The 23,742-nt window shown below is 45.3% G+C and overlaps 2 protein-coding genes across 2 annotated transcripts in view; one reads left to right on the top strand and one right to left on the bottom strand.

Annotated features, from left to right (window-relative positions):
• Nucleotides 1-129: 129 nt before the first annotated feature.
• Nucleotides 130-20,806, bottom strand: pkd1b (polycystic kidney disease 1b). Its single transcript, XM_025058106.1, has 40 exons — nt 20,725-20,806; nt 19,861-20,041; nt 19,603-19,757; nt 19,401-19,519; nt 18,824-18,971; nt 18,487-18,752; nt 17,632-18,438; nt 17,385-17,516; nt 17,118-17,263; nt 16,888-17,024; nt 12,582-16,237; nt 12,045-12,182; nt 11,670-11,952; nt 11,471-11,573; nt 11,010-11,138; nt 10,765-10,915; nt 10,445-10,582; nt 10,218-10,362; nt 9,447-10,130; nt 8,577-8,730; nt 8,243-8,408; nt 7,946-8,141; nt 7,678-7,845; nt 7,281-7,421; nt 6,991-7,201; nt 6,576-6,699; nt 6,325-6,468; nt 5,609-5,984; nt 5,357-5,474; nt 5,063-5,262; nt 4,762-4,964; nt 4,459-4,656; nt 4,226-4,380; nt 3,522-3,722; nt 3,122-3,296; nt 2,850-3,031; nt 2,239-2,405; nt 1,950-2,136; nt 1,234-1,345; nt 130-1,165 (listed from the first exon to the last, which is right to left on the bottom strand). Exons 1-40 carry the CDS (start codon nt 20,804-20,806, stop codon nt 296-298), a joined length of 12,048 nt encoding a protein of 4,015 aa, XP_024913874.1. The 3' UTR covers nt 130-295.
• Nucleotides 20,807-21,935: 1,129 nt separating this feature from the next.
• Nucleotides 21,936-23,742, top strand: part of LOC103382113 (ankyrin repeat and SOCS box protein 12-like) — a 2,705-nt gene continuing 898 nt past the window's right edge. Inside the window, exons 1-2 of the mRNA XM_017034699.2 lie at nt 21,936-22,031; nt 23,002-23,742. The exon at nt 23,002-23,742 is cut by the window's right edge and continues 9 nt beyond it. Coding sequence (XP_016890188.1) covers nt 23,010-23,742 — 733 coding nt within the window. The 5' untranslated portion in view covers nt 21,936-22,031; nt 23,002-23,009. The remainder of the gene's footprint in view (nt 22,032-23,001) is intronic.

Genomic DNA, 23,742 nt, shown 5'->3' with positions numbered 1-23,742 from the left:
TATGCACTGCTTTGCATACATGTCATCTTCAAATACTCTAATAAAGAGATGAAAGATGTGATGGAAACACATTAAACAGAAAGAAATTGAAAAAGAGAAATTGTTTCTGATCCCAAAACAGCCGATCTGCTGCAACAGGAGGTGCCAAATAAGTGGTTCCTCTGGGGCTCAAACCCAGGATCTTCTGCATGTAAGGCAGATGTGTAAGCAGGTGTGATAACTGCTGCACTATGGAACGGCAACCATTAGTCTGAGTAAGTGATGATTCTATAATCCGTTTGTTTTTTTCTGCTGCTCAGTCTCCATCAGAGATCCAAGCTTTTCTTTTCACAGGGAACCCGTCACTGATGATCCTCCTCACCCCTTCCTCACTCCTGGGTCTGGAATTCATGAATGCTACGTTTGCCCCTCCACTCTCATATGGAAAAACTCCCCCTGAGACCTGAAAAACCCTCTGAGCTGCATCGGCTGAGTGGGAACACCCAGAATGCCAAGCTCTTCTCCTGGGGAACTGAGCAAATCGAGGGGAACCCCCCGGATTCAAACCACTGAATCCAGACAGAGGCTTTTTGGTTGCAGAGGTGAAGCTGTCACCTGACACCGAGGGCAGGACTGACTCTGATTCAGAGTGAGACCTTTGTGTACGAGGAACAATATGAACTGATGGAGCAGCAGAGTGAAGTGTGAAGGAGGACAGAGGAGACGACTGAACAGAGGTTCTGTGGTTGGGATGAAAAACTCTTGTCTTCCTGTGTCTTGTTTCAGCCACCGGTCCATCGTCACATTTCCTTGGCCACAGTGATGGTTCTCCTAATGGTTCCACACCTTTCTCCTGGTCACTAACCCACTTTTTCCTCCTCCTGCTCTGAACCTCCTCCAACTTCATCTCCAGGTCGTGAATGTCTTCAGCGACTTGGTTGACACGATCGAAACATGACAGCAGAGCCGTCACGCTGGGGACCAGGTGGTCCAGGTTGGACATGGTCCACTCTGACAAGTCTTCTGACCTCACAGACAAAACTGAAGAAGGTGGGCGAGGAGAGGAGGAGGACAGGGAAGGGGAGCGGTACGAGGAGAGAGTGGAGGAAATGTTGGAGAGACGCGACTCCCGGGAGGATCTGGACAGAGGGACGTCCATGCCTTCAAACTTCACCCTGTGTCTGAACTGTGGAGGAGAAACGTGATAAGACAGGAGGAGTTCACAGATCAAGGAGGTGGAACTGCATCATCTACCTCTTTAGTCTTGGTCAGGCCCATCCACAGTTTGAGTCTCTTGATGAAGAACTCCACCATCTCATGGTCCTGAGGTTCGATTGTTGGCTGGTGCAGTTCGGCCTTCTCCTCCCTTTGAAACACAGTGACTCTGGTTTACATCACGAGCAGCAGTTCAATGGAAACATTTTACTCTTCCTCAGATTAGACTCTCATCATAACAAAGTGCACAGTGGACTGTGAAAATGATTTTCTAAGATAGATGAGAATTGTTGAACAAACATAAATAATAAAGCATGTTCAACAACCTCTGAATGTACTGCACCAGGCCGTACGTCTTTTTTATTTTTATAATATGGTCAAAAATCTGGTCGTCACGGTAACACATAATAACAGTTTAACTTGTTCAAATTTGGACACGCCTTTCTAACACTGTTCCACCCAGGGACCTGTTTGAGTTGCTAATAAACTAGCAGCTGTTCAACCTGTGGTATTTAGGGTTGTGGTGATGCCCAAAGCACCCTCTGCTGGAGCAGGTGGCAACTACAAGTAACAGTCTGAGACAAACCCAAACAAGGCTTTTAGCCCCATGATTGAACATTAAATCTTAAGACTAGCTCGCATGAGTCATCATTAACTAAAATAAATAAATAAAGGATAAAATGCAGTTATATTTTAAGGTGCTAGCACTCACTCAGACATCACTGAATGTGAAAGGTGTTTTCAGTGCACTCTACCTGTAGGCCCTGATAAGAACTGCTCCACACAGTCGGCCCAAAATCCACAGACAGCCACCCCTCAGCAGTAGTCCATAGAGAGGACCCAGGACTTTTTGGACCTTGCACAATTTTTGTAGAACTATCTGCCCACGCAGTATGGACAACGATGACACAGCGGCCTCATGCACAGATAGAAAGCCTTCCACTGAATCAGAGAAAAGCTGCAAAATTGACAAAGGAAAATCAATGTCTTGTTATTTTTTTCCAACCCAGTCCCTTCAGTGGTGTTTTTTAATTCTTTCGGTACCGTGTTTCCGAGATGAGTGCAGAGCAAAACCAGGAGCAGCAGGAGGGCAGTCAGAGCCCACAGCTCCCCCCGGGCTCTCTGCAGCACTCTGCCTATCACCAGCCACCTCCGCACAAACCCCAAGGTTCCCAGGAGCTGAAATTGCAGCGCAATGGCAGAGACAGGACATTTAATAAAGCCGTGTGCCTGGGCGTGTGCTGTTGTATAATCATGAACCAGAGCTGGTATTTACCTTTAGAACAAGCAGAGTGAGCAACACAGCCGCACACTGAGAGGACCTCTGGGCTAGAAGTGCAGCACGGTGGAAGTTGATGAAGTCGTGAGGCTGAGAACGGAGCTTGAAGGCAATGCACAGGTGATCGTCAGACACGTAGACACATTTTAATCTCATTCGTGTTGTTAAGATACAGTAGGAGGTGTACGATTTTTGGAAGAGGTTTAAGCAAAAACATTCAGTCTGAATCTAAATGTTCAATTCTAGATCCCACTTAATTTGTATGTAAACTCCGAAATATTCCAGATCCATAGAGTCAGTTTTCCATAATGTTTGGTGCAGAACTTAGAACTAATGATTCTTGAGCACTGAACTTTCAAATATAGAATGCAATACCTGGTTGACACATGAAGAGGCAGCAGACAGGAAGCAGAATTGCAGCATAGCCGTCACTAGTGACAATGAGGCCAGGAACAGCTGGAACCAGTGTCTGAGTTGGTGGTGACTTTGGGAATGTTCTATGGCCTTGGGCCAGAGCTCAGTGAAGAAGATGAGGAGAGCAGAGAGGAGGAGTAGAACCTGGAGAAAAGTCACATGGTTTGGATTGTTGAAATATCTTAGACAGAGATGGTTTTGTTGTGTTTTTTGAATGTGTGCTGTGAGCTTTACTGTTAGAGCCACATGAAGGTCCAGGCCTGAGGAGGAAGAAGGGGCGAGGAGGGGATAGACGGTGAGGTGAGGAGTAATCTTTTCTCTGTGAGCCCACTCTAGCAGAACAGACACACAGACAAACAAACCAGACTCTCCGTGGTACTGAGTCAGATCAATGGTTACACTGTGGAACCTGAGAGACAGAAACAAACTGTCAGGGAGCAAAACCATGGACGTTAAAAAAAACTTTGAATGTGCATTGATATGTTAGCATCTAAAGCACCTCATCCTGTTGTAAATGTAAATAGTTAGATAATGTAATGTCGACTGACAGGCTGCGCTGCCTTCACAGTAATAAATAATTCCAGGTTTTCCACAGATACATATTTAAGATTGTTACTGCGACCAATCAACTCACAGCCTTTGGCTCCAGTCTGTCATGTGAAGATCATCGAGGAGCTGCTGCGTCGTCACACTGTCGTTTCCCAGCAGGACTTTGGTCTGGTGACCAAAGGTGTTTGTGAACTGCAGCTGTGTTAATCCAACCAGATGTAATGAGGGGTTCTGGTGGAGATGTGGAACCAAGGTGTGGCCGATCCACTTTTCTGCCTCAGACCAACTAGAAGACAGGGAAATCATATGAGAAAGTCACCAAATTAACAGAGGAAACTAAAGAAAAACAAGAATTAAAGCCTTCGTTTTGGACTTGTTGAATACAAATGACCAACAATTTCATTGGCGTTAAACTGCCCCTGCTAAATATGATGTTAGCCAGGTTGCTATTATACAAGGCACTACCAGCCACTTTACAAACTAAGGTTTGCTATGAAAGCTAGCTCAGAAATATTACAAGAATCTGATGTAATAAACAAACAAACAATTAATGGAATAAAGCCCTAATGTTGTACTTGTTGACACAAAAAAGATTGCCCTATAATTTACCCATGAAAGGTACCTTGATTGTCACTGCTAAATACTGTAGCTGGCTTAAACAGTTAGCCAAGAAGTGTTAGCATGCTAACAAAACATAAAGCAGTTGTCAAGGCATGTTACTGAAAAATGTATCCAGTGAATGACAGGATTTATGGGTGTTGACAGTATAAATGTGAGTGTTCTCCTCACTCTCTGATAGAGGTGAGATTACAGACACCTGACGGTGCTGTATGGAGGTGGTGTCTGACGGTGGACTGAAGGAGTCTCCCCTGCCTCTGTTCCACACTGTCCTGGTAGTTAACCATCAGCACTAGCCACAGAAACAGCAGCTGACAAAGACAGTTCTGAAGGACAGAGGTCGTTTAGTAAAACAGCTCTTATTGATTCGTTTAGTCTGAAACTGAAACTGAAGATATTTTTACCTTCATGAGCGATTGCAGGGCTCTGACTTTGCGGGCTTCATCTTTAGCCTGGAGGAGACCATAACCACAAGGTGGTCGAACCTTGGCACTATGGTCTCCGAACCCGCGGACCACAGTGGTCTCCTGGGCCAGAAGATCCTCCACCTCTGGATCCACAGGCCTCCAGAGGAGTGTGAAGACCAGTGCCTGCACACACACCTGGGCAGAGTAGAAAGAAGTTGTTTTTTCAGCGTGGTTGAAACAGTATCTCTGACTGAATCACCACCAGTGCTTCTTTTATTTTAATCGCATTGGTGGACTCACCTTGAGAGGCTCCAGCAGAAGAGCAGAGGTGAGGAACGCAGACAGAGCCGACACCAGCCACATGAGAACAACAGACCTGGAGAAGAAGCTGCCATAGAGTCCGACCACGGCCAGGCAGGTGCCGAGGAGCGCGGCCACCAGAGGGTAGATGACATGAAGGGTCCAGGGGGGGAGAAACCAGCTGGGCGGACCTCTAGAAACACCTGGAACATGAAGGTCAGGTTGTAGTAACTTGGACTAATGATCTGGACTCTGATGTCAAACTGTCAGTACTCCAACTGGACCCTACAGGACACAGTACCTATGCGGGTGGTAGAGTAGGAGCGTGTGGAGTCAGGAGAAGGACTGGGCAGGAAGGTGCTGGCCACAGAGTCCACAGACAACACTGACGGACACTTGTAGAGTCCAGCTCCATCTGGGCTGGGGCACATCTGTGGGTCAGTCCCACACAGGGATTTGTCATCGCTGTGATCCGACCAACTGCTGCAGGATGTGCTCTGTCTGCAGAGGTGGAAGAACAGGTAAACGTTATGATGTGACGTAACACTGACCTACAACCAAGTGGATTTGTGGGCTGCAGGAAAATGTGGTTTACGTGGCTGAGAATGAGGACGTGGTTCTAGGAGAGTCCCGCCCACTGTCTGAGTTGTTGTTGTTGTTTGGATGAGTCGTGTCTTCTGCCGCTGCTGCTATGGACATCAGCAGATCCTCCTCTAGACATAAGAGACATAACCACAGATGATGTACAGATGTCTTCTGTGGCCCACATCTAGTGTCCAGACTCGTTGATGAATTTACACCACACTACTCTGTTCTCTGTTCTGATTCTGTTGTGATGTTTTCTCACCTGACAGCGTTAGAAAGGTCGTTAGATTGTGACCTTTGGCTGAGTGGGTGTTCATGTTGAGCCTCCTCTGACCCGGTGCAGCAGCTACATGGTCACTGAGATGTCTGCAGGGTGATGGGGCAGACGGTGAGGACAGACTCAGCTGTGTCAGGGCCTTTTTCCTTCTCAACTGTCTGGCGTGGCTCAGGGGGGGCAACACGTGGGCCGGGTTAGTCCTGGTGGGGTGTGAGTCCACGGGTAGACTGAGGAGACTGTCACAGGAGGGCCACACAATTACATCATCATTTTCTGGACCTGTTCGGTCAGTCTGTGGCATCAGTCCAGACGCCGTCCAGAAGTCCAGGATACTGGAATCGCACACTTTGCTTTCCAGCAACTAAAACAGGAAGTCAGTTTGAGAGGAGGACAGTCAACAGGGTGGACATGAAGGTAATGTCCCTTTTACTTTTACTCTTTACCCTCAGCATCCCTGAGCTTATATCATTTTGTATCATTTTGTTTTTTTACTTTTTTAACAACTTAATGATTTGAATTAGTCAAATATCTGAAAAGAAAAACAGGTCTGAGACACGTCATCATCATTAGTTATAATCATGATTAATTACGAGCAATACACAGCTACCCCATGATTAATAAGATGAATGTATTACTGTACATGTCCTGCTAATCTGAAACTTGGTGTGTGTGTAAGTGTGTGTGTGTGTGTGTGTTCTCACTGAAGAAGGACTTTCTCGAGCTGGGCTGGTGATACTTGGCAGAGACAGGAGAGAGGAGCTGGACAGTCCGGTCTGACCAAGGTAAACGTCCATTTCTACAGACTGACAGACTGGAGACGGAGGGACGGACACGTCCACGGTCACCTGTGTTGCACACACACCCACACCCACACACATTTGTTACCTGGTCATTGACTGTGTGTGAGTGGATTAATATCAGTCCCAAACTCTGCCTGTGTTGACGGTGTTACCTGACTGTGAGCTTTTCTAAACAGGAAACAGAGCAAACACTGTAGAGGGAACACCAAGGCTGCCACACTCACGCCCAGGGCCATGGTCTCAGCATTCAGCAGCGTCTTCGCTGACACTGGTCCACTGGTGGGAAAATGAATTAAAGACATTTGTCCTGTCAGACTGGGAAATGATGACTTTATTTCACGTATACTCGTATACACGTATACGGATATTTTGTACAGTATTACTATTGTAGTTTACTTTCCTAGAAATGACACAAAAATAATAAAAGTATGTTCTAAAAGTAACATTATTTATTTTTGTTAATGAAAAGTCAGAATTCAAATAAGTAAAAAAAAAACACTCAAACACAACTCATTTGACACATTTGGTACAGTTTACATTTACCTTCATTCCCACAAACCCTCTCACCTGTCTCCTTCAGAGCCCACAGCCCCAAACCACGCTGCCCCCACTGCCAGGTACAGGTGTAGCACCAGAGCACTGCAGGTGACCCTTTGACCCCTGGTAAAACAGCTGTGGGCCGGACGCTCCCACAGGGACACCCAAAGGTGGCGCTCCCTCACCCCGAACATGAGCTGGGAGTTGAAGACCCTGTGGAACTCAGTCATCTCCTCAGGACCTGTTCAATAAACACAGACACATCTGAGTCCCTGGAATAAAACATTTAGTATTTTTACTACTTTTGAGAACATACTTACATGAAGCCAGAACTTCTTTCTCTACAGTTTCATTTTTATGATTCTCCACAGAGAGCCAATCCTCCAGCACAAAGAAGAACATGTGGTCTGTCTGAGTGTCCCACACCACCACGTGTTGGACATACCAGGAAGGGTTCAGGCCTAGGATAAAGGATTGGAAAGAAAAAAACAAACAAACATAATCCTAAACAGAACAGAAGAAACAAGACATAAAACAGACAAACAAACAAACAAATAATCGGACTCTTAAGAATGCCTTGTTTTAAGACCAGCCTACCACTAGATGACATGGTTCTTACCAGTTTCTCTTAGATATTTCTCTAGATTCATAACAATTTCAGGTATTTTTTGTCTATTGAAATACTACCGTTTTTTGTTTTCTGCAGTAATCTCATACCTGTATTGTCGTGCCACACCCGTATTTTCCAGATTTCACCCAGGTTGTCATCCGTCTCCAGGTGAAACTGGTCCAGACTCCCCCGCTGAAAAGCCCCGTCCCTCTGCAGATGGTGGGAGCCGCTCTTGTTGACACCATACAGACTGATGCCCACGTGTGCTGTGGTGCCTGTCGGTCAGACCACAAACTATAAATCCTCCACAGCACATTGACTTCAAATCTCCACCAGGGTACGAAGTCAGTTTTCATCTGGTTTTTCTTGGCTCACCTGCTCCTCGCCTCCAACCAGTCTTGACCAGAACCCTGTAGTGGTACAAACCAGGTCGGCCACACAGAGGGACCTGGCTTAGTCTCAGACTGTCTATGTGGTCCAGTTTATGTGCAATGAGCCCCACCAGCAGGTGAGCCAGGAGTAGGACAGCACACACTATCCCCACTATGATGTTACGCACTGGGCCTTCTGACTGCAGGGGTTAAAACATTGATTGACAGAAGAAAGTTAAGTGAGAATATAAAAGAATTATACTACAATTAAAACACATGTAGGAGTTCCTTCTTCACATACAGGTGGCAGCAGTACCACAGCCCCAGGATGGACAAACAAACTGGCCCCAAAAATAGTGAGGTGCTGAGTGAGGCATCGAGCTGCCTGGAGTGTGCTGCCCTCCAGTGGTTGCAGACCATCACTGCTCCATGTCCCCTTCTCTACATTGTAGTATTGACAGAGGGAGCTGAACAAACAGATGGACACTTGGACAGGAAGTCCTTCTATCACAGAGGAACTCAGGGTGACGAGGAGACGATGGTCTGACCCGTGCAGCCTGTAAGGAAAAAAGAAGATACTTAGATTTTTTTCTTCTTCATTTGTTTATGAGATTTACAAAAGATGTTGAACTCACATGGTGGGAAGAAGAACGGATTTCTCTAAGGAGGAGTTCTGAGCCGAAAGAGCCACAGTCCACTCTTCTGCAAGGACAATCTCAGAAGCATTAGTCCTTAGCATGGCAGAGTCCACACCTACCTTGACATGTACACAGTTCACAGAAGCTGCTTCTAGAAAAGACAGAACATGGTTTAAAAAATAATGTTTTGAAAATATAATTCAAAAAAGTATTTTACCCTTGTGACTTCACAGATGATAAATATAAATTTAAAGTCAAAGCTAGAAAGTTAGAAATGACAGAGATGCTAATGCTATGCTAACAGGTATACAGTAACTTAGAGGAAAACTCAAACAAAAGCCTTTTAACAACATTTGGAGGGAATATAAATATAAATCAACATTATTATGTAAGTGATTTTTAAATACATGCTAAGTTCATCATGTTAAAGCTAACTTTAATTCATTAGCTACTGGTGTGCTGCTAACAAGATAAAGTGGGTTGTAATCTTGAGCACTGACGTTTAAAATAGTATAATACAGTATGTAATTGATTTAAACTTTGAAATCTGAAATTTTGTTATAAACATAAGAACTTTTTCTATTGTACTTATCTTTCATAAAACAATTATTAGCATTACGTTATGAAATAAATCAACAGAAATTGAACCCAACATAGGTTCATCTCACTAAAACAGTTCTCATTACAGTGTTGTGCAAATCATCGTCATCCCTATAGAGACAACTTTCACTCCTATGGTCAGTTTAAACCCATGCACACGAAGGGAGAACATACAAACTCAACACAGTTGTGCTGTACGGCAGCAGCAGCAACCACTGAGCCACAGTCAGGCTTAGTTCAAATGTTATGGTGAATGATTTCCTGTACCTGAAACCAGGCTGAAGTTGAAGGAGATGTATAAACCAGCACTCCTGTCCAGCCCTCCCACTGAGGTTACTGTGAAATTCATCTCTCTCTGAGTGGACACAGTTACAGTCAGACATGTCTCCTTCCTTTTTTTGTCGTCTGTCCCACCTCCTGTCTCACGTCCCTGCTCCACAATATACCTGTTGGGCAAAGTGACCTGTATGGCCTGGTCAGGGTCCAGATCCCTGATAGGTATCAGCTGACCCTGAGGGGTGGTTAGCTCCATGCCGACGATGGAGGTGGAGATAGGAGGGTCAGCTGCACCCAAAACAACGTTGGACTTGAGTCCTCCGTCCATACTGAAGAGCACCTGCACAACCTCAGACCTCTGACTTTTCAGTTGAGCAGAGAGCGAGGTAGGGATGTGAAACTGACACGGTCCACCTGAGGGGACGGTTCCATTTTGAGGCGACCAGTTTGCCCTGCCAGAGCAGAGGAGGTCAGAAGGATCTCCTTGAAAACCAAGGGTGCTGAGAAAGGGGGAAGAAACCAAGAGAGGTTCTTCACCAGGAACCCGTGAATTCACCAGGGAGCGTACCAGCGCTCCCGTGAGGTTAAATGCTGACATAGCAATCGCTGAAGTTGATGGTCCAGAAATGGTATTAGCAGTTGATTCAGCATCAGACACAGCAGCTAAGGTGCTTCCTGGAAAGACAGAGACGGTTTAAATAAATCCTCAAACATCAGCCAGCGTCAGAGCCTTTAATGTACAAACGAGTGCCTGACAAGCACCTAGGATATTCAGGATGTTTCCTCCAGTTTCTGGAGCTGATACAACACCGGGACTCATCTGATCCTCCATCACACGGATCATTTTTTTCACAGCATCCAGAATCTTAGTGTGACATTCCCTACATCCCAACGCACCAGGGTCAACCTACATCAAAACATTATGAAAAATGTTAATAGTCAAAGGTCATCGGTGAAGAGAGAAGAGAATTCATCCGGTGTAGACTGACAGTGGAGACAGCCAAGGCTGAGCTGATCTGATCAACATCCAGCAGAGAAGATACAGGAAGTGAGGTCAGAGCATCAGAAACATTCCTCCTGATTTCCCCCATGTCCATCAGCTCAGCAGCAGACCGTCCAGACTGCATCTGTTAACGAGGGTGAAACCTAATTATTCCGCTTTTATTAAGTTCAAATCTGACATCCACGAGTCATTTAATCCTCACTTATCCTTTTGTCCCGTGGTGGAGAATAGCTAATTAATTTAATTAGCTTAAAGTGCCATCCAGGGGATGGGAATGAGAAAATAATGGCACTGACACGCTCTTACCTGATTGAGATGGCTGGTGAGGGCGATGCAATAAGAGGCAATCTCCTGAGGGTTGTTGTGTTGGACCAGAGCCCACAGCTGTGTCTGACTCTTGTTCCTCAGCCACTGGGTTGCAACTTCTTGCCTTATGGGAGTTCGGACTGTGAGTGATCTTGAAATTAGAAAAAAAAAAGTCAGGGATCCTGGATGGTACCAGTATGTTCTTATAAAAGGGAGTAAAGGTTAAGTGATTCCAAATCCTTTACCTGTTGAGTGCAACAGTCTTGGAGCCCAGTTGGTCCTCAATAATTAAAGTGACTGTAACAAGTGACTGGTTTTTGTCTTGGACAGAATGTCCCAGTGGAAGCAGACTCCCAAATGTTGACCGAGTCCCTCTGAAAAAAGGGCAAAAAACATTTATTCACTATATTTTAATTTCAGTTTTTTGCAACAATGGGCCAAATTGTTTCTTTTGGAAATGAAGTTAGAGAGGAGCCATGAATGTGGTTTTCATTTGGTTCAGGGTTGGTTTGGCGTAGTGCACTGTATTATAAGTAACCTTTTTTTGTTTGGTAAATAGCCTCTCAGCGGCTTTAAACTTTCAGGTCGCTACGGATGCCATTGTTATGGTTAGGAAACCAGGAGGAATCCAGGACACGAAGATGTTTCATGTACCACTAGGGGGAGATGGACTCAGATAGTATGGCAAGTGAAGCTCAGCATTCACCTGTACAGTGTGAGCTTCAGGCACTCGGGGCTGATGTACTGACATGGAGTGACTTGGAAAGTAAAGATCAGCTGAGAAGACTCGCCCTCATCATCCTTCCACCCTGCCCACAACAAAACATAAATAATAAAAACCTACAAAAAAGTCAAAAAGTAACAGAAACGTCTGAACTCCAGAGTATGCGTGGCATAGAGGTTACCTGAGCAGTTATAGGTGACCACTGTCTCCAGCAGATATATGTCTGATTCTGGACCGAGGTCACACAGACCTCCTCGTGGAGGGTTACTGAGACTGACAGTCTGACCAGCGCTGCCCCGCTGACCTCCCCCAGACTGGCTTACATCCAGAGTGAATGTATAGGTCAGTCCTGGCTGAAGGACACCAGAACGCACCACCAACTTCGGGGAATGACTTCCAGTTGTGGCGGCAATGTCATTAAGGTCAAAGGTCATGCCATTCTGGACTTCAACGTTCCATTTGTACTGTTGAAAGACAGGTTTTTTGGGTAAAAAAAAAAATCAAATGTGATTTTGAATGTGTTTGTGTCTGTTGGTTCTTATGACAGGAACTTTACCAGAGTCTGGTCATCACACTGTTCACACTGTCCAACCAAAATAAGGTCAGTGGAACCACTGGTGTAGCGTGAGGAGAGGGCAAAACAGGACACACACTTCACAGTAACAGGAAGCACTGGAGCCTCACACACAGTTACCTGGAGACAAAGGTGAAAGGTCAGAAGAACTCTCTGTTGATTCATAGGTTTAGCTGAATAAATTACTTGGTGGAGACAGCACTGAAGAGGAGATGAGAAGATTAGGAAACTCTAAGGTGGAATTTATTTCCAGAATCCAAGAGCAGGGAATGGGCAGCAAATAAAGTAACACTCACAGACTGGTTGGCAGATGCAGGCTCCCTGCCTGGTTTGTATACTGTGAGGGTGAAGGTGTAGACTGTGCCTGGGTGTAGATGGTTGTTGAGTACAGTCGCTCTGCTGCTATTGCTTCCAATGAGCTGCTCCACAAAGTTAGTGGAATTCTGCAAATGCAAAAATGTATAGTGAGCAGTGAAATACGTGCATCCTGAATGATCACGACTACACCAGAGACTGTACCATGTTGATGAAGGTCCAGTGGTACTGTAACATATCCTCTGCTCCTGGTTCCACATCAGGGTCTTCAGACTCAGATCCATCCAGGATGAGATCAGTGAGGCTGGACCACTGTTTGTGTGAACCCCCTTTGATAACAGGTACCAGTGGGGAATGTAGCACTGTGAGGTTAGCAGTCCGCTGGATAACTACAGGAGTTCCCTGGAATGAAACAGTAAGGAGGAGCCAGTACTGTCCTACGTCAAGAGTACGCTGTGGTAGGAAAAGGACCGGCGAAGCTCCATCCACAGGACTTGACCAAGTCATCCTATTTCCTCTGGTACAATCTGATCCTGTAAAGATCTCCCACTGATAGATGGTCTTGTAGGTGGAGCAGTTATTGTCCACGTGAACTTCGATCAGATTAGTTCTAGACCTGTAGATCATGAACTTCCTTTGACCAAGGGAAACCCCAGGGCTGGAACACTGGAGCTCCTCCACTTCAACGTCAGTCTGAGAGCACATGTGACTCACATTGTTGTAAACTTGTAGAGACACACTGTATTTCCCTGGACTGTAATAAACATGGCTGACAACCACTGTGTCTGTCGTCAGCCCTTCACTGGAATCACCAAAATCCCAGGTGTAACTGGTGTTGCTTCCTCCCTCAACTCTTGCAGAGAACTGGACAGTGTGTCCAACATACGTCCTCTTTGAATGACAGTGAAGACTGATGTTCCTAACTGGCCACTCCACCAGAACCTTCTCAGTCAGCACATGGAAGCAGCCGCCATTACTAGCTTCCATGCTAACAGACAATAAACCGCTCTCTTTGGGGGTAAACGTTACTTCCTGCCCACTGAGTCGTACAGGTTCCAGTCTATTCAAGTCAAAAGTCCAGGTGTGATTAAGTGGAGACCCACCTGGAACCACTGCTCTGAAGGTGAGTTCTTGAAGAACCTCCACCGCAGCAGAACAACAGCCAACAAGTTGCAATCCATGGATGTTTTCAGCGACCACTAAACTGGAGGACACCTCTGCACGACTGACCAGGTTCCGAGCTCGTAAAGTCACCAGGTATCTCCCAGCTGGAAGGCTTGATGTTGTGTACTGTGCTTGGACAATATCCTCACTGTGTATCCAGTCATTGTTTAGTAAAGTTAGAACAAAGCTTACATCACTTCCTGTGGAAACTGACGGAACAAAACTGACGTGTTCTCCATGACAGAGAGAATCCCTGCTAACACTGAGCTCAAGACCCGTAATTCCATCCTGAACTGTGACTTTATGGGAAACCATTTTCCAATTGATCTCATTGGAGACGTTCAACGTTACCTGGTATATGTCTGCACGAGAAAAGGTATAGTTAAATGTTTGATTTGTAGAATTTAAAATGTTGTCTTTGGTGTTTCCAACGCCCCAGTGCCAGTGCAGGTCACTGCCCGCGGGGGCCACTCCATGGAGTAAAACAGCAGCAAATGTGTCGATGTAAAATGGATGCAACTTTCCGTTGATTTTGAAGTCCACCTCTCCAACCTCCTCCTGGACCATGAACTCTTTGGTGTCATTGTTTTTGCTGAGAACATTCTGAACAACGACAGTGACAGGACGACTGCCCAGACCGGTGAAGTGGTAGAGAAGCCATGGTGCCAGTGTCTTCAGGGGCAACTGATCAAAGTCCACAAACCAGAGGTACTGGAGGTCTGACCCACTGATTACAGCTACGGAAATATTCACTGATTTCTCCAAAGCCACGATAGTTGAGCTTGCCGTAATACGCACACTTGAAACGCGTTCTACTGCTACCAGCAAAACATCGCTGCTAGCCTCACCCAACTGGTTGTGAGCTTTTACTCGAACCGACACTTCACCAGGGTTATCAACTGACAATTTGAATTTCTCCCCTTGACCAGTCATCTCCAGAGTTCTACCACTCTGTGTCACCAGCCACTGGAAGGTGACATTAGAACCTTTGGAAATTAGAGCAGTCAACTGTTGTTCCTCTTTGGTGGGTACATATTTCTTCTTTGTCAAGGTGAGACACGTTATCTGAAGACCTTGTATTCTTTCAAGGACTTGGATAATAACTGTAGCCTCCGAGCTACTGACCAAGTTCTGAGCTACAACCTTCACCTGGAATACACCAGCTACAGGAAAGGAACAGCTGAACTGGTCACTTCCCTGCTGGGTTGTAGTCAGTCCCTCAACTGTCCAGTAGTAGGTCATGCTACTGGTAACACTACTGACTGCTGTGATGACTATATCTTCCCCTACTGCAGCAAAGGATTGGTTGGTGTGAAGAGACAGGTCAGAAACTGGAAGGACCACAGACACTGTGACAGTTGCAGATGCTCTGCTGACCAAGTTGCTGGCTGTGGCCGTGACTGTGAACTGACCAGTGGAGGTGAAGACATGTGATACATTTTCCTTTTGCTCTGATGGAGACCCATCTCCAAAGTCCCACAGTACTGACACGTTGCTTCCGCTGCAATGAACAGTCCAAAATGCCACCGGCGTATTGGCTGTCAGAGAGTTCTCTTCTTGGATTTCATGCACCACAGACAGCTGACTCACAGGTTTTTGGATGGTGATGATGAACTTTGCTGTTCTGTCGCTGACTTGATTCCTAGCTTCCACTGATATCTCCTCGACACCTTCATCTCTGAAGACTAAACACTTCTCGGAGTTTCCAGTCGGGGCGCCAACCCTCAAGGAGGTGTTCAACCACCTAAACTGATAACCTGTCACCTGTTCGGGGGAAACTGACACCTTGAAGCAAACCTCTTCTCCAACTGCTGCAACGTCACTGGAAGCCTCCACTGTCACATCGGTTATTGGTGCTTCGACACAAATACTTGTGATAAAAGACGCTGATGAAGCAGAACTAAACACAGTCACGTTAAGATGGAAAATTCCAGGTTTTGGAAAATAATGAATAGTTTTGGATTTTCCAGTCACTACAGTCAGTGGTGATCCATCATCAAACTGCCAGTGGAAGGTCAACAGAGGTATGTTCCCCGTCACAACAGCTGCCATTTCCACATCTCTTCTATTCATGACACATTCTGTCGGTAGAATTTCTTTGATGGTCAGACTGTAGATCTCCACTTTGATGGACTCCTGAACTGTGTTGACAACATTAGAGACAGTAAGGACAGCAGTGTAATTTCCCGGAGACTTATAGACATGTGAGATTGAATCTTCTGTAAGATTTCCCAGCAGAAACCCATCACCAAAGTCGTACTCCCAGATGAGACTTGAACCTGTGGCAACCTGAGCTCTGAAAGCCACAGCAGAGTTGACTTCACCGCTGCCGCTGGAGCTCAGGCTCAGTCCTGAGATCTTCTCCATGACTCCCAGCATGATCCAGGTGGTTACAGTAGTCAGAGCGTTGTTGACACACACTGTGACGTTATAAAGGCCAGCAGATCCAAAAGTGTGACTGACTCTGTGGTTGATGCCTTGAACAGATTTGGATCCGTCCCCAAAATCCCAAGTATAGACCACATTATCCACAGAGGGTTCTACAGATGCTTCTAGAAGAAGTGAATGGTTGACAAGAGGCACTGGTGGAGCACAGGAAATATGGACCTGTCTGAGTAGAGGGTGGACATCGATCTTCATTGATGCATCGATGCTTTCATGTTGGTTAGAGATTTGGACTTGAAGTTTGAAGTCACCTGTGTTGAATAATGAGGGGAACGAGCCTTTAATTTATTCCACAGTCGTTTTTACATTGCTAATATTTAAGACATTGTCACACACTAGATTGTCATACACCAGATAAGGTTTTGGCCAACATCATGGTGTAGGCCAGGGGATGCTATGATGGGATTTCTGAGCTAGATTATTAATAACCTAGTTTATGTTTCATCCATAAAAAAATAGAGTTGTTGAATAATCATTCTGTTATCTTTGTTCTGTGTTTTCAGTTTTTGAGTTTATATTGTCTTAGTTTTTGTTTAGACTATAAGGGCTTTTATTTTGAAAGGGCTTCGCTGCAGTCATGCAGTATCGTAGGTGAAAGGAGTTAGTTAAAAAAATGTTTAAAGTTTTAGCAACCTTCCAAAGAGGCACAATGTTATTATTTCAGGTGATTTGACTTTACTGTGTTTTAATTTACATCTGAATTTTGACAATATCTGCTGATTGTTGTTAATTAAGTTAGCATTAGTTACACCATCATGACGTACTGTGTGGAGAAGTAGTTAATATCATGTATTTTTGTGTCTGTACCCAGATCTTAGGTTGTTGTTTTTTTTTTTCATTTAAACCTGAAATCATCAGTTCCAGTGTCAGACCATCTTTACTTCTGTGAGTTGGTTTCTACCTGGTTTGGTATACGTGTAGTTCACCGAGTCCTGGACGTACAGCTGCTTCATTCCTCTCTGCACAAGTCCCTCGGTGAGCTGACACGGGGCAGAGTGGGGGTGGTCAATCCTTTCATTGCTGTCCCCAAAATCCCACCTGTGGTACATGTACCAAAAGTAAAAAGGTTAAGGCCACAGACTCTGTCATATGTTAGCATGGTACTGTGTTCCTGGTGGATTATTGACATGCCTGAAGGTGACAGGCAGGGAGACGTCCACTTTGACTCTGATGGTGTAAAGATGTGTTGCATTCACAGCTACAACTCCCTGAACTGACAGGAACTCTGCCTCGGCCAGTGGTGTCATGTGATCAGCCATTAAAACCACCTGCTGAGTCTGGGAGCTGACAGGGTTTGATGCTGTGACCTTGAACAACATCAAATGATGCTTTATTCATTGATTTTTTATTCATAAAAGTATGACAAAAAAGGAGCAACTAAAGAGTGTGATGTCCTACCGTGACTTTATATTCAGCAGGGTTCCTGAATGCAACGCTGTAAGATTCACCTTCATAAGCAAACCTCTCCAGGTCGTCAATAACCCAGGTGAACTTCACCGAGGAACCAGCTTCAACTCTGGCTGTTAATAACTACAACGACAGGCAGACTCAGAAAGCTTAGGTGGCACAGGAGTTTAGCATTTAGCAGTTAGCTGAGACTCTGGACACAGATGTTCTTAAAGATGCATCTGTCCTAACTGCTCACCTGTGACGTGTCCACCAGCATCCTCAGACACCCACGTGGCTCCAGCCTCAGTCCTGTCACCGCCTCGTAGCCGTGCACTTCCACACTCAAACTCTCCCCAATCTCAGGGTTCACTGCGTCCTCCACCCTGATGTTCAATGTCTGAACCCCAACCACGGGCAACATAAGAGTAGCTGTGGAGAACCATTCATCACTGGACTGTTTACTACAGCCAGACCAAGAAAAGGCCAACTCTTCAGGACAAGACGGAAGAAATGGAACCCCAGTTTGGAGCACAGGGGCAGACCAGAAGCTCCTGGCCTTCTGTCCAGATCGTAATTTTACCACAATAAATGTCGGGACGTTGATTAGGACATGGATTTGATTGTGTTTGTCCAGCAGAGGGTGGATGACGCTAAGATCAAGTTTAGATCTTGAGTCTGGAGGTGGACTGGTCGCCGCAGGTCTAATATCAGGAGCTGTTGTTTCTTCTGTGTGGGTGAAGCCAAAGAGTCCGTCCAGCTCCGTACCTCTACCAAGAGTGTCAACATACGACATGCTCAGATCGCAGACCACCCCGTCCACCCACTGGTCTTTCTGGGATGATGGTGTGAGGCCTCCTTGCCACCAACCTTCCCATTCTGAGCCCTGGAGGGACAGGTAACTCTGGCGCCATGAGGAGTTTGAAGAGGCTTCACTGTCGAGGCAGTGGAGGAAAGTTCCAGAAGCACGGGTGTGCTGTATGGCTATGATGTCATCAGGGTAGACCATTATCTCTGCATCTGGGAGGTCCACCTGTTGAGGAGAGAACTGGTCACACTGGTGTGACTTGGATTTAGAATGACAGGAGAGTCAGTTAATGACTGATGGACTCACACTCATGGTCTTCACTTCAGAGCTCGGGTTGATTCTCAGGGAAAGATCTGCCACTATGTGGTAGAAAGGTGGTATGGCAGTGTATCTTGGGGGTAAGGCAAAACCTCTGTGTTTTGCTGCAGAATCGTAGGGACTACAGGGACGGGTGATGGGCACACAGACCTCCAGCAGGTGGCACCAATACAGTCCCACACTGCAGCCTCCGGTGGTGTTGCACAGCGGCACAGGTGAGCAGCAGCTGAATGGGTTGAGGAGAGAGCTGCAACCTGAGGAGCACAGAGAGGTTGGTGATCTTCAGCACTGATGTTTGGTGTCATCTTCTGAGCAGCTGCTTTACCTGGAGGAACCAGATAGTGGTTGGGGTCGCAGTAGGGACGGAGGATCTGAACCCGAGCCAGGGACAACTGGGGGCTCGGCAGAACCACCAGCTGGACTTTCACCAACTGACCTGCATGACTGAACCACAGCCCAGGGAACAGCTGCATCTGTGGAAAAAATAAACACCAAACAAACAAAAAACAGCAGGTTAAGATTTTGACTAATTATTTTGGTAAAACGACACCATACATTCAAAGTGATTTAGCTCCACATACTGTTACTTTGATCTATTCATCTGTTAGCCTGGTATCCAACAGACAAACCCTGTGTTTACACATGTATTAGCTTGTGTCCATGGCCAACATGACTAGCTCACGGCCCTTCAAGACTGAGTCACATATACCTAAGTATGAGCGACATCACAGTTGTCTCTACATTAGCTTCACTCATTGTGTGTTTTTTAGTGTCAGTGTTAGTACGTTTGGTGATACCAGCAGCTATTCTGTGATACTGCTACGTTGTACACCCTGTCATAGAGGTAAATAATCTCTGATGATTGATTATTGATCATGTGGTTGTTTCTGCTGTTGACTGACCTCCACTGTATGTGGTCCAATTTCTGGGACACTGAGGAGAGGCTGGATCTGAGTTTGATCATAGACGCCACTCAATAGAACCAGTCCAGTCTGGTAACTGTCTGCCGGTGGTAACGCCTCTGTGTTGGGAGCATGAGACAATAATATTACAGCACAAAGTCAAGTGATGTCAATGTCAAGACCTGTGGAGTGAAGGTCTTACCAGTCATGTCCGTCTCACACAGGTAGACGTGTTGTCCAGAGCACTTCTCTGTCCTCCACTGTCCCACTCCACCCAGTGCCATCTGAGTGCATCCTCCATTCAGAACCTGCTCTTCACTACCAAACCTCTTCAGCCATATCCACACGGTGGTTTTACTGAACAAAACACAAACACCACAACAGAACTCCTCAGACTTACTGTAAGCATCAAAGAGAGAATGGTCCAATCAGCTGACTGGTCCTCACACTCCACACTCACACTGGAAACGAGACGCGGATGAAGGTCTGTAGCTCCAGACTGTCTGCAGACGCCAGGTCCCCTCCTGGAGTTCCTCTGCATGAACGCTGTGCTTCAGACCAGGAGGACGTCTGCTCAGAGATCCAGTAACATCTCACACTGGACAAGTGGATCCTACCCCCCCGAGGACAGGGGGGCTCCGCTGGAGAGCACCAAAATATGAGCAGACAATAAGCAAGAATAGGAACGTGACATAAATAACTATGATTCATCAGTAATTTGGGAAATTGTATGTATTCTAACAGATGACTGGATCGGTACATCCAATAATTCTACCAACGTTTTCAAAGAAACTCTTGAGCACAAACATCGACCTGCTGTTATGGGCTTTTCTGATCCAGCAGAAAACTTTCTTTGTCATATTTTGTTGAGTGTTGATTTATCTGGTTTAATTGTGAATAATCTGGAGTAAATAAACATAAATGTAGCTTAAGTAAAGGAATTTTAGTTCCAAACAACAAAACATCAGCACAATGCCAAGGGTGACAGTGGAAGATGTAGCAAAAAATGTACTGTACATCAGAAACGGCTGCAGATTAGAAAAAAACATGTAAATCCTATTTTAGCCCCCATGATAGAAGATTGGAAAATAGCTTAAAGTTGACAAAAATACACTTTTTGCCCTGAAAAATAGTTTAGCCAAAAAATTAAATGTATTAACTGATTGTTAAATGTATTATCTGTTGAAAAGTTAAAAATAAGAAAAAGGCTGGTGTATTAAAAAATAACTGTACAAATGCCACAGTTGACATCTGGTTAAAACTGGTTTGTTTTTGTATGTTAATTTTTAAAAATTCAAAATGAGTGTAAAATCAACCGTCTCACCTTCAGCAGCAGCGTACAGGAGCAGAGACAGAATCCACAGTAGCAGCAGTTGCTGTTGCTTTAACCTGAGCCTGTCTGTCATTTTGTAGGATGAAAGTGATAAAACTACGAAGCAACAGTGAGGAAATCACTGCTCCACTGGAGAATCAAACTGTCCATCCTGACAAGTTAAGAGTCAAACTTCCATCTAATCCCAAACAACTTAAACCCAGTTGTTTCTGCCGCCTCCTTCACAGACACACACACCAACACAGACACACTCACTCCTGCAGGAGCAGGATGACTTATGGTGGCGTTGCCTCTCTTCCACACCCCCTCTCTCCCTGAGTGCCTGCCTGAGACACTTCTTCTGTCTCTGGGCAACAGTCATAAAGTCAGAGTGGACACCAGAGGCCGAGCTGCTCATTAGCATGTTGTTAAATCTCAATAGAAGCAGCCACAGTCATTAGGGCAGGTTAGTAAAGTGAATGATCCTGACACTGACCATTGTCAGGGACCAGGGTCTGAGGGTAAATGCTTTGGTTTCTCTGGGCGTTTAGAAAGATCCTGATCCAGGATCCTGGGTTCTTTTCTGGAGCAGTTGCACTGAAACCTCAGCGAGGACCGAACAAAGACTGTGTGACGCTCGGGCAGAGAAAAGAAGAAGAGGCTGAGTTGTTGAAAGAAAGGATGCCTTCTGTGTTGCCTGGAGAGAGAGCAGATAAAGGCTGAGGGCAGTGATAAGGTGGACATAGCTGAGGGATGTCAGTCTGTTGTCATGGAGACCATGGGAATTGACTTTAGCTTAGGAATGTAATTGCCTACTTCTAAGTCATTACTACCGTATTAGTCTAGTGGGGGAAAAAAATTAAAAATGACAAGACATTTTAAGGAAGAAAATCTACATAGAAGCATTTGATATAATTTTTTATCAACATTATATTGTAATTCATCACTGAAATTATTATTAAACCCGAATATGTTATTACAAAACTGAGGCTTCAATCTAAAAAAATCCTTACATACTAGTATGAATGCATTTTTCTCTTGAGTTTGCATTTTTTAGTATTTTGATTAATAATTATTTTAAATTCAGATTTTTAATATTTTTAGCTGACAGTTTTGTCATTTTCTCCTAATTGTTTATTAGATTTTTATGTATTAATTCTTTAAATTGATGAAAAAAAACTCGACGTGTGCGCAGCCGTTTATTGTTGCAACTATTAGACACTAGAGGGCAGCAGTGAATGTGTAACAACAGCAGCTACTACACAGGAAGAAGACTGAGCCGGAAAATGAAGACAACAGCTTTCGCTGACAGATCGTAGGTAAGCCGATTTAAGACGAAGATAAAAGGGCCGAGAAGCTTCAATATGTTGTCACAACTGGGTTGAAAGTGAACGAAGGCGATATTTACGACATTTACTGTGCAGTCGTACGTGGCATCGTGTATAAATGCGGTTGTTTTAGCTAAATATTCACCGATTTCCTCTTGATGGTGAGTCCTCCTAACTGTTAATATCAAATATGAATGGAGTGTAACGGGAAGCATACTGCCTTATACTGTAGCTCTGTTACAGTAATATAGAATAGAACGCAAATGAATTCAATATCAGCCGCTAGCTTTGGTTTTGCATTCGTTAAATGTACCAATCAAACACAGGATTATATTCAGGTTTGATTGTTGTTCGCTTTCTGTGATATATGAATGCCACCTTAGTCAAACTTTCCAAAACACACGTATATTTTAGACATCGAAGCATCAAACGTTAAATTGATGCATTTTTGTCACAAGGTTTTGTTTCAAGGACAACATTAAGGGCTTAATGATGTTGGGTGTTTTCCAGCAGGGAAAGGAAACAGGACCAGAGTGACGAAGTGGAATTTGACCTGCTGATTATTATTGATTCAACTGTGTGTATTATCATTAGACCACAGTCTCTCTGTGATGGGATTATAGTTATATAATATAGTCATGACTTAGGAATGCAACAACTTTCTTACATTTTGGATGCACCAAGGCTAACTGTCCTTAACTATTCATTCTATAGCGCTGATCTGAACATTGTCGAGTTCAGGCTGTAGAAGAAAGAACAAACAATGGTATACTTACTGACAAAACATATCGTAGCTACAGTACCCCAAACCCGTTAGCAGGACTGATATCTGGGATGCTGTAAAGCCATACTTCCTTCCTGTGAAAACCTAAACCAGGACACAAAATGTCTGACTTTGGGACAAAGCTAAATGTAATTTCTTGTTTGTTCATTCATTCAGTTCTTCGTCTGTACCTTTCAGCAGGTCCTATGCTCTCATTACGGACCTCTGAAGAAGAAGAATGTAGCTGTGAAATCTCCCTTCTCAGACAGGCAGTTTTACAAAACAATGACCAGCTCCTCAGTGAGATGCTCTGCCAAGAAATCTACAAGAAGGTCATCAACTGCAGAGGGGGTTGGGGCGTCGCAGGAACGCCGCTGCATGCTGCCGTGTCTAAAGGACATCTCAGCTGTCTGCAGGTCCTGCTCGCTCACGGTGCAAAGGTAGACTGCGTGGATGTCAAGGCCCAGACGCCACTCTTTGCGGCCGTTCGTGGAAAATACTTGGAATGCGTCTTAGCGCTCCTGAGAGCGGGCGCCAATCCCAATGGGAATTCCACCAACAACTGCTCCCCTGTCCTCACGGCAGCTCGAGAAGGCGATGTGGAGATACTGAAGGAACTGCTCAGACACGGTGCAGAGGTGAACTCACGCTCCAAAGTCCTGCTGTGGACCTCCAGTGCAAGGGTGTCCAGCGGGCCCCTGTACCTGGCTGCGGTTTACGGACACCTGGAGTGTTTTAAACTCCTGCTGCTGTATGGGGCCGACCCGGATTACAACTGCACCGACGCCAGACTGCTGAGTTCTATGAAGCAGCCCAAAACAGTTCTGGAGATGTGCCTGAGGCACGGCTGTGACGTGGAGTTCATCCAGCTGCTCATCGACTTTGGTGCCAACGTCTACCTCCCTACGCTGATCATAGAGAAGTCCACCAAACAGAATG

Source organism: Cynoglossus semilaevis, chromosome 8 (assembly GCF_000523025.1).
Source record: "Cynoglossus semilaevis isolate Cse_v1.0 chromosome 8, Cse_v1.0, whole genome shotgun sequence".
NCBI classification, from domain to species: domain Eukaryota; kingdom Metazoa; phylum Chordata; class Actinopteri; order Pleuronectiformes; family Cynoglossidae; genus Cynoglossus; species Cynoglossus semilaevis.
This window is presented reverse-complemented; position numbering and strand designations above follow the sequence as displayed.